Source organism: Colossoma macropomum, unplaced genomic scaffold, assembly GCF_904425465.1.
Source record: "Colossoma macropomum unplaced genomic scaffold, Colossoma_macropomum, whole genome shotgun sequence".
NCBI lineage: Eukaryota > Metazoa > Chordata > Actinopteri > Characiformes > Serrasalmidae > Colossoma > Colossoma macropomum.
In genome coordinates this window covers 52,294-63,622 of record NW_023495792.1, presented here as the reverse complement: position 1 = coordinate 63,622, position 11,329 = coordinate 52,294, and the positions used below count along the sequence as shown (strand labels likewise).

At 37.7% G+C, this 11,329-nt stretch overlaps 1 protein-coding gene across 1 annotated transcript; it reads left to right on the top strand.

Moving 5' to 3' along the window:
• The first annotated feature begins 1,971 nt into the window (after window positions 1-1,971).
• Window positions 1,972-11,329, top strand: LOC118803033. The gene is made up of 7 exons (XM_036563527.1): window positions 1,972-2,075; window positions 2,753-3,109; window positions 6,803-6,824; window positions 7,320-7,397; window positions 9,620-9,785; window positions 11,116-11,148; window positions 11,270-11,329. Exons 1-7 carry the CDS (start codon window positions 2,033-2,035, stop codon window positions 11,327-11,329), a joined length of 759 nt encoding a protein of 252 aa, XP_036419420.1. The 5' UTR covers window positions 1,972-2,032.

The window sequence follows — 11,329 nt, the reverse complement described above, 5'->3', positions numbered from 1 at the left end:
AGACTCCTGTATGCTTTCCTGTCATACCACAGTTGGACTCCTTTATCTGAGCCATCATCTCTCTTCTATCACCTCCTCAGTGCCAAAAATATGTGTGAGAAGTTTGTGAAGTTTGTCATGGGACACAAAAACTGTCAAAAGCTTGAATCCAGGAATAGGAGCAGGAGCAGGAGCAGGAGCAGGAGTGAGCAGTGAGAAGGTCATTAGTGACCCTTCTTGTTTTTGGTGCACTAGTAGGAAAGTTATTTAGAGCAGAAATTTTAGCTCGTACTTTTAGTGGTCACAGTTATATTCTATGCAGAAGACATGAGTGCAAATATGAGCCTGTAAACAAAGGTGCATGTGTATTTATACCAGCACATTGTGGTCTGAATATTTTCCAACCACAAAACTGACCCTCAGCTATTCTCACCTGCTCGCTTTGTCAAAACCACCCGACTGCTGTTTAACACCTCTTTCCTTTACCAGAGATTCAGACCAGCCTTGTTTGGAGAGTGAGTGTCAGTAGATGCCAAATTATCTATAAAGACTGTGGTGGTTCTGCTTAGTGGAGAAAATCGACACCTGTCTCTAAAATCTCATCAGCATCTGACAGTCAGAATTGTAGTGACACTAAACCCAACATGAGTAATTATTTTTAATCCGTACCTTCTCTTTTTAATAGACTTTTTAAATATTATTTTTATTTCAGTTTATTTAGCTTTTCATGCAGTCTTAAATTTCTCAGTTGTGCTGTTTGTGAAGCTGCTTTGCGAATGAAAAGTGTTCGTTAAATATTATTAATAAATTATAAATGAATGAATGAATGAATGAATGTCTGGAGCTTGTTGATGGTTACTGTTTTACTGCCCCTTTTAAACCCTGCGCCTCATAAGCGCACAGCTAGTAGTTGGTCTTTAACAGTGCATGGCAGATTTTAAACGTGCAAATAAAGTGAAATAAAAATACAAACTTGATAATGTATTAAATACAACCAGGCCCAGATCATCCCATGAGTCTTATGGGCTTGTGCAGAGGCTGCTGGTGTTTTCTTCATCTTTATTGTGTATATTTCAGCTGTCTGACTGGAAATGATGTTTTAACTGGTGTGCTTGTGAAGAGCGGATGCGTGCTTTATGAGGAAGTGTTGCATTGGTTATTGGGTTTATATGATCTTGTGTTCTGCCTGATCTTGCTATTGTTCTGTTTTACCACTACAGAGTGTTAGATTTTGTAGGCTGATGACTACACTGCTGTTAGCAATAGGCTATAACCTGTAGCATGCCATAGTACATTTGGAAAATGCATTGTTTGTCAACCTGGTATTGTCTTTATGTAACCAGGTCAACATAGTTCCTTATAGCAGGGATACAGTGTGCTGCCATCATGGTGCTGTGCAGCCCACATGCAACCTGCTGTCATAAAAGGTGATCTTAAAATCCCTCTGTTGTCTGCTAAAGTTCACCAGAACCTTTGATGGAGTGTACTCCGACATATCAACAAACAATAGGATGTGGTTTGGGGATGGGCTTCAGTCAGTCATGTCAATTATGCAGGAAATGAATTGCTGTAGTCAACTTGCTGTAATATCCAGCTTTAAAGATATAGCAAGACAGCAAATGACCCACAAAATGTGCATTTTTATGGATATCACGGCCTAAACAGTGATCAACATGGGGGGAGAACAATGGTAGTGAATAAAAACAGATATTAACTAGGACTAACAGAATGTAGACCAACATTTGTGCAGTCCTCAGGTTTCAGTGTAGTGCAGAAATGGTTGTGTAATCCACTTTTAGTATTTGTATATATAATAGCCATCAGACCACACCATCACTGCTTCTAACTTCAGATGTATTTAGTTCTTCTTAGGCAGTTAACTAAATGAGCTAGCTGCTAATGTTAAAGATCTGGAGCTGTAAGGAGGAGGACAGCACCAGAACATAAACACTCGCTATACACACCACGCCTCCTACACAGAGATATAGCAGATATAGATGAATATAGATTCTATATAGAGACATTTCCTTTTTACTTCTGGACAAATGCAGCAATGGTTGGGTTTCAAATTAAGCTTCTGTTACTCTGCGTCATGGGTAAGTATTACTATCATTTTCTGCAGTACTAATTCACAAAAGTTGAATAGAACTACAATAATAGTGAGTGTCTTATTAGATATAGGTCACATTGCTGGTATTACAATAAAAGTTCACAGTGAAAGTCTCTGATTTCTACATAGGTGAAGTGAAATTTCACCAATTGTTAAAATTGTATGCAGTGTTTGAGATGCAAACAGAGTCATTCAGAGTGGTTTGGTGTGAAATGGTTCAGATGTCTTTACAGTGGTGGTGATAGGAACCAGGGGTCGCCATGACTACAACACAAATATAGACATTTTATTTACTATCCAAAACCACCAGTGAACCTACACGAGTCTTCTGAGTTTATATGGAATGTTGATGATGAGAAAACAGTGGAAAATCTTAAAAGGCCTGCATGTACCTCTGCACTATGAATGGATTTAAAAAAATATGTTTTAGGCCAAAACTTTATCTCCGAACTGTCATAAAACATCATAAAATGTCTCAGGCATGAGGCTTAACACTATATATCATTAGTTTTTGTTCCATTGTTTGTCTTTCCCAAAACAAATAGAAAACTCAAAATGTTCAGATACTTCTAGCAAGTCTCAGAAAAGTGTTGTACATTTACTGCTAATGCATTACAGACATCTGTAACGTGTTATAAGTCAGGTCTGTGTTCTGTGTTTCAGGTGTTCTGTCAGTGTGTTTGAGCTCTCAGGCTGGTTTAACTGTAGAAGCAGATCCTGGTGATGATGTCACTCTCTGCTGTCAGCACAGTCTGACTAGCTCAGGTTACCTGTTCTGGTTCAAGCAAACAAACGGTTCTGTGCCAGTTCTTGTTGCATGCAAACAATATAAATTATTTGATCCATCAGTTTCTTGCTATTTCTTTAATGAATATGAGCAAATGGTGATGACAGTGGAAGGCAAGAACTCCTCTCTCATAATAACTGCAGCAAATCACTCTGATTCAGGACTCTATTACTGCAGCTTCCTGCAGCACAACCACATGATCTTCAGCAACGCAACATACTTGCAAGTGAAAGGTAAATTCAAACGTTTCAATTAAAAAGATCTATAAATGTACTTTGTACCTGACATGGTTAAATACAAACATGTCAAGCAGTCAACTACTTAATAAAACATTTGACCATTAAAAATCTATGGATATGATCACAAACACATCTACATTCAGGTTTAATCATTTAGAAGATGTTCAAATTGAGAATGGCCTACAAAAAAGTGCAATAGTAGTAGAAAGCAGAGTGATAAACATGTACATAGAGAATCTAAATGCATTCATACAAGACAAAACTATACACAGTTGATAAAGTGCAAATAAAAAATACAGTAGTTTTCAATCCAAATCTTAGAGGCTCCAGTTCTCAAATTTAAGTGTTTATCCTGCTCTTATGAGCTTTTCTTACTAGTATTAAGTTGTTCTATTAGAGCAGATAAATCCCTGTAAAGTATATATAAATATATGCAGAACCAGGTTGGGAACTACTGCAAAAATACAATAAAAGCAATTTCCCAGCTGCACCTACTTTTCAGAGACAAATTAAAACCACCAAATGAGCAAATAAGGTATTCATGTATCTGTTATTTTACAAAGGACTCCTCCAGCACACACTATTCTACTTACTCACCTTATTCAGCCCCACCCATCCAAGAGAAACTCATTTGCTTTTTGTCTTTTAACTTCCTGTTTATGCTCCCAATACCAAGAAAGAGAGGAACTGACTTTGTGTTCTCACAAGAACCTGAGAACAGAGATCACATGTATAAGAGTTTGAGTCGTGTTGTGTACTTGCAATTGCACAATACTAACATCAACATTAGTTTCCTAAAAGCTTAGAATATTATTGCTATTGTGTAACACTCCAGACCCAGCTGTCTTCACCAGCACTAACCTTAGATTCCTAAAAGCTCAGAATATTATGGAATCAAAAAACACCGATCTGGCATAACAGTATGACCACCTCTTTGTTTCTACACTCATTCTCCATTTTATCAGCTCCACTTACTATATAGGTGCACTTTGTAGTTCTACAGTTACAGACTGTAGTCCATCTGTTTCTCTGATACTTTGTTAGCCCCCTTTTACCATGTTCTTCAGTGGTCAGGACCCCCATGGACCCTCACAGAGCAGGTACTATTTGGGTGGTGGATCATTCTCAGCACTGCAGTGACACTGACGTGGTGGTGGTGTGTTAGTGTGTGTTGTGCTGGTATGAGTGGATCAGGCACAGCAGAGCTGCTGGAGTTTTTAAACACTGTGTCCACTCACTGTCCACTCTATTAGACACTCCTACCTCGTCAGTCCACCCTGTAGATGTAAAGTCAGAGACGACAGCTCATCTGCTGCTGCACAGTTTGTGTTGGTCATCCTCTAGTCCTTCATCAGTGGTCACAGGACGCTGCCCACAGGACGCTGTTGGCTGGATATTTTTGGTTGGTGGACTATTCTCAGTCCAGCAGCGACACTGAGGTGTTTAAAAACTCCACCACATCAGTGTTACTGCAGTGCTGAGAATGATACACCACCCAAATAGTACCTGCTCTGTGAGGGTCCATGGGGGTCCTGACCACTGAAGAACAGGGTAAAAGGGGGCTAACAAAGTATGCAGAGAAACAGATGGACTACAGTCTGTAACTGTAGAACTACAAAGTGCACCTATATAGTAAGAGGAGCTGATAAAATGGACAATGAGCGTAGAAACAAGGAGGTGGTCAGAATGTTATGCCTGATCAGTATATAACAAATGACTGAATCATGTCTGATGTCACTGTTTATACACAAAAGTGTTGTTTTTAGTTGCTGTAATGAAGTCAAAGTTCGCTATTTCAATACATATAGCCTTTTCATCAGTGGTGGTGGCTTTTATTTGAATGTTCATGAGCGAATGGCTAAAAAACTATGACTATACGCCTGTTTTTGAGTACATCTCTATAACTGCACAGTAAGGAACAAAACTGAGTAAATGTAGGGGAACTAAAGCTACTGCAGTATCACAGCAGGAACTCTTTACCTAAAGGAGGAGTAGCTGAGCTGGGGAGCTGATCTAGAACAGATCCAGGCTGAGGACAAAGACAGGATACTCTCAGTTTTAAGAGAAAGTAAATAATGTTATTAAGGGGTTAACACACCAACAGTAAAGGCACATAAACCACCTAAATAACACAAATCATATTCAAAGTGAAAAGATGGTGCCGCTCTTGTTTCACTGACACAAAGTAATACTGCTTGTTGACCTGCTACAATCATGCTCATTACAGTATTCAGATGAATTATTTTGATATTTTGATGAAGATAGTTATAAAAATGTTATTTGTGATGATAAATACAGTTTTATTAGTTGTGTATATGATCGCTGTCCCAAGAAAAATCTTCAATATGCTAAATTTACAGCAAAGACCAAAAATGTTTGTTATTTCAATGTAAGTTAAAGCAAAGAAATTTTATTCCAAGCAATTTTGGGGCATTTATATGGTCAATTATTCAAGGAATTTTCACACAACGTAAAGCACAGCTGGAAAGATGTGGAAAATAAAAATCTCAAAAAATGAAGATACAAGTTTTTATTTGTACAGCATGCTGGGAAGCTCCACTTCAGTAGTGCTACATTATTCAGACACAGCTCCTCCTGACTGCACAAATTAACGCTCACTTTCCCAAAATACTCCCAAATTACAGCCAATTATTATAAAATCTGACATTTTTAAATACTTTGGCAAGAAATTTAACCTGTATCTCCCATTTTTACAGCAATCTGTTTGCTGTGATTAAGGAATACATTAGACTACTGTAGTGTTTCCTCTGTAAATTTACAGTGTAGAGAAATTAATATGTTCCAGAAAATATTTTGCCATATTAAAGAAATATTTGAGTTATGTTTTAACTAAAGTTTGAGGGGAGGAGCATAGCTGAACCCCCTCCTTCTTCCAATCTAATTCCCTATAAACTCACATCCTCACATTCCGCTCCCGTGATGAAGTGTTTACAATCCCCACTGCCACCCCATCTCCTCCCTGTTCCTCAGTCCTACATCAGTCCTGCGACAGCTATGAGGAGGTCTGGCCTTCTAGCTACAGGCAGAAGCTGCCCTGAACTTCAGCCCAAGTTCTCAGAGTCCCCCCCTCTCTCAATCAGTCCTTCCTCATACTACCACCACCATGTTGAAGGCATGGTCTGAACTCACAAACTCCTCTTCAGCTCTTTCATTAGTGATATGAACGCCAACTACTGTTGGTGACTTTTTTACTGTGTTGTTTGAATCCTCTGTCTTTCTTATTGACGTTTTGCACTCACTGAGCTGATTGTGTTCAGTGTTATGATTGTGGTTCTACTCATTACACTGGGAATCCTGCTCTTTATCATACTGAAGAAAACAAAAGGATCCTCAGATGGTAAAATACTGCCATTTATGTTTTAATGTTAACTAATGACAAGTTAATTAGTGCTAAGTAAATGAATGCTAATGTCGTAAATAAATAGTGTGTAAGTTTTTTATGACATACAATAATATTACAATATACAAAGAATACAACTGAATTTGTAACTGTTTTTACCACAGACACACAAAAATGCTCCAAAGCACAACAGGAGAATGAGGTAATTCTTCACATTTGTTTAGAAATACTAAACATATTTAATGGGTCTATATAATCTGTTCTGTAAGTTTTTTTTTCTTTAGGTCTTATTTGCAGCTCTTTCTTAGCATGTTTTCTTCATTCAGTTCAAAGTAGTTTCACTGGCAGGTACAATGTTATTAAAGCACAGCAGAGTTTAAAGCTGAAAATACAAACCTCAATTCCAAATACAAATATTAATAAAAACAGAAGCAGTGATTAGTAAGTTCTGTTTGAACTGTATTAAAAAAGGACAAAACACAATATTTGATGTTTTACCTTATAAACTTCTTTGTTGTTTTTTTAAAATATGCTCATTCCAAATTTGATGCCTGCAATACGTAACAAAAACAGGAGCATGTTTTTTACTGTGTTATACAAAAAACTGTGCAACCACATGGGGCCTTTGATGTCATTTTTTGTGCTTAATAATGTGCAGGCTACCCACTAATAACCCCCCATACCATCACAGACCTTCATGGTCCTTTCCTTATTTGGCCTGAACAGGATGTCCATTATGTCCACAAAAAATCTGAAAAGTTGACTCATTAGACCACAATTCAATTTTAACATTGTGTGTTAATTTCATGATAAACTGACCAAAATAAATGGCCCAAACAACAGAAAAAAAGTTGTAAAAAGCCAAAAAGTCAAACTCAGGAAAGAGGTGAAAAAAAGCCAAAACAAAGTTGGAAAACCAGAGTCAAAAAGGCCAAAACAAACAATAACAAACCAGGGGACCAAGATTAGCAGATTAAAAATGAAACAGCCCAGATTTGTTACAGGAACAATGCTTTGCTGCGCTGAGAGGGCCTTATGTAGGGATCTTGATGAGGCACGGGTGTGTGTGATTCAGCTGTAGTCATGACAACAGTAAAAAGTTAGGGGATGAGGACCTCTGCTGGTGAATCTGGGTATGACATATGACACGTTTATCATAAATAAATTAAGTAAATAAATAAATAAAAAGGAAAATTCATGAATGTGGTGTTTAATATGTTTTGGATCCATGTGTTGCAGGCATCAATTTCAGAATGAATGTAAAATACACAAAACAAAGAAGCTGATAAGATAAAACCTCAATTATCTTGCCTTTGTTCTATTTTTACTTAAATATTTACAAATGGCTGCTTTCTGTTTCTGTCTGCGCTTCACATACTGTCCCACCCAACCTTTTAGAATTGAGGATTGTACTTAACAGCAGAGCAATAATACAATAAATTACATAATAATAATAATAGTAATGATAATAAACAGTCAACTGGATTCATGTAAGCTCATGTGCAGTGAGAGCTCTGGTAAGGGTCAGTGGAGTGGAACAATGAGGAGTGTGTTCCACGCTGCAGTGGTTTGTTATCTCTAATGTATTTCTGGCAATGTTGCAGGACGTGATGACGTGGTCCCTGTATGTTCTTCAATAAGACACACAAGAGAGCAGGAACGCACACTGCAGTGGTAGATCCATACGTTTCACGCTACCAAACGATGGACCAGTACAGCATATAGGTGTATGAGTGTGTAAAGAGTGGTAAGGTTTTACTGGGATGATGTTCACAGTGCTGTTAAAAGAGAGAACACAGGGTAAAAACACACTTTGTTTGCAGCAGTCTTTAAAAACAACATTCATTTTCAATGGACATCACCAACTACAGAATGATGCATATTTATTATTATTATTATTATTATTATTATGGTTGTTGTTGTTGTTGTTGTTGTTGTTATTTTTATTATTTTGTAATGTTTTAAATACCATTTCATTCTTCAGTGATTTATTGCTGTTAGCTTAGTAAAGTCCGAGCAGCTATTGGTTATCTTGGCATGTACTGACAGCTGGATGCCATGTAAAATGTATTTCGTCTCTGGTTTGCAGCGAAAAAATCTATTAAATAAACTACATGGATCTAATAAATCCATTAAATATTCCTGAATTATTCTTCACTTTTTGTCACAATTTATTAAACAAGAACTCATTGTTTATCATATGAATTCTTATCATTCATAAGAACTCCCACACAACCCCACTCGTATGAAAAACTGTGGATGGTGAGGGTTGAAGATGTTTTTAGCTGTAGCTTTTCTTGTGACCTCATTCATTCACTCATGAACAGCAGTCAGTCTTAACTACAGCTGACAGGGGCAGATCTAGCAGGGAAGAGGTTTCACAAACTTGTGGCAAAGGTGGCATCTTATGACTTCCTATGACAGTCACTGAGTTCATCAGTACGAGCCAGTGTTTGTCTGTTGTGTCTACTGTGTGTCTACTGCCAGTGTTTGTCTGTTGAGACTGCAAGGCTGCATGTTTAATTTTATCCACCTGATCGAGTTGAATAATTTAGAGAGGTATCAACATACTTTTGATCTTATAGTGTATTAAATAAATATGTGAATTTCTCAAACTGTGGTGGGGCAGTTTGAACCATTTTTGCTTGATTTGTTTTCAGAGAGCCTAAATATTTGAATTCTGTTGGTCAGAACAGAGGTGATGTCACGCTTCCTGCCGGTCTGCTGTTACTACTTCCCAGCCTTTGGACTCCATTTCCCAGAACACCCCTGATCTCATGACTCCAGATCTAACTCACCTGACTCTCCACTTCCACTTCACATGTTTACTGATTCAGCTCACCTGTTAAGCTCACTATACAAACCTACAGTTTGTTTGCACTTTGTGAAGTATTGCCTTTGTTACACAGAGCCTAACTGAGCCTTCTAGTCAGTCTGCTTTTCTATGTATGACCATTGCTTTGTTTGCTAAACTACTATAGATCATATTCATACCTTTTGATCAAATATACAGTACCTAGCTCTTGGACACGGTGCAGAGGGAGAGATTCTCTCTAGTGTATTTCATGGGTTTTTGATGACAAAGATGCTGCAGCCGTCCAAGAGGCCCCTACTAAATTTGTCTTTAACATCTTTGTGGTCAGCAAAGCCAGAGCAGGAATAGCAACTGAGGCAGCAGAGTTCCTCCTTGTTATTTCCAATGTGGCACACGCTTGTTCCTACCTGATGGTCCTTATCTGTGCCCTGGAACTAAGATACACCAACAAACTGAATTACGCCTTTGAGAAGATCTTCCTAGAGCTGGAGAATGTGAACAAAAAAAGTCCTCTAAGGTCTTTGATCTCAAGGTCAGAGGGTTTTAGTGAGCCCCCTCTTGTGACGTTTTACAGTTGTTGGTGTTGAACTGCACTTTCTCAGGTTATGCGACTCCATTTTGATTTTTTAATGCTATATTTTGTGATGCTGTGTGAATTAAGGTCCAAATACATTTTGAAGGAATCATGACTGTTCAATAGTGAGTCTGCATAATAAAATGAGTCCTCACTTCAAGTCTTGTGTTGCGTGAAGTTGCGCTTCAAAATGTTGTGAAATATTATTTGATTGATATTAATAACTGATGATGTTTGACTCATGTGAGTGTTGTTTAGAGTATATATTCAGTTATTGCCCAGCTGGCAGGCAGAGCCTAACGGTGGACATACCCATTTATCTCAGGGTCAACACTTGATGGCTCCATGACAGCATATCTTGACATGTAAAGAGCAGAATTTTGTGTTTATACATGAAACATTCATACATTCATAATGTCTATAAAGCATAAAATATGAATGGGAATATGACAGATAGTTGCCCATCCACATTAAGATGGGTCATGTCTGTCATGAAAAAGTAAAATATGATAAGAAAATCATAAAAGTACAATAAAGTGATACATCGGCTCGAATAGAATAAATGATAAAATGCAGTGACATGATTTGATTGTGAAAAAGGAGATGGTGCTCAACATTTACTGCTCTATGATAGATGCTGACCTGACTTTGTAACCGTACTCTGTGTGTGTGTGTGTGTGTGTGTGTGTGTGTGTGTGTGTGTGTGTGTGTGTGTGTGTGTGCGTTTCTCTGCAGGGGTTCACACAGTGCAGTGGATGTATGGCTGTGAGCTGCATGATGTCTATCCATAACACAATAGTGCACTACTTTTGGGGGAAGGATCTGCCAATATTAAAGCACATTGTTAAAATTTCAGCACTTGGTTGCTTTAATTTTTTATTGTACAGAACTGTTGGGTAAAAGCAATAGAACACCCATAGGCATGTGATATAGCAAAAAAACAGTACAGCTGTGATGTTCTACTGTAATCGCCGTCGGCTCATAATTTTGACCAAATTACAGCCATTATGTTATTTGAGAAAACATGTCCTTTCATTTTCTGTAGCTTAAATATATTGTACCCATTTAATTCCTAAACACACAAGTTAGAAGGTAGTTTAGAATTCGTCTGATAATGAGAATCCTGTGATGCTAAGCCAGTTCTACTCTCAGCTCACAATGTTTCCTCTGATTATTAATTATTATTTAATGGAAACATGTTATGAGTCATGCTTCCTATAATAATTCTATGTCCATTATCTGTGTTTCAGGCTTCAGACCTGTTTCAGGAAACCCCAATGCACGTAAGTAGACCTGAGTGGTAGTTATGTTGTATTAAACACTAATTGTTAATGTACTGTTATTGTTTAGTCCACATTATCATGAATATTTTAGTGTTTAACTGAATATTTTGATGTTTTACAGCCTCTGATGGAGACTCATCATCCAATAACTCCTAAAGACCGATGTCCTCATGCTGATTAA

What these genes read in the sequence shown, in the direction of transcription:
- LOC118803033 (XM_036563527.1), top strand. Translation starts at nt 2,033, where the DNA reads ATGGTTGGGTTTCAAATTAAGCTTCTGTTACTCTGCGTCATGG. An exon ending in TCTGTTACTCTGCGTCATGG is followed by an intron (nt 2,076 to 2,752) that starts GTAAGTATTACT and finishes TCTGTGTTTCAG; the next exon opens with GTGTTCTGTCAGTGTGTTTG. An exon ending in TTCAGGAAACCCCAATGCAC is followed by an intron (nt 11,149 to 11,269) that starts GTAAGTAGACCT and finishes GATGTTTTACAG; the next exon opens with CCTCTGATGGAGACTCATCA.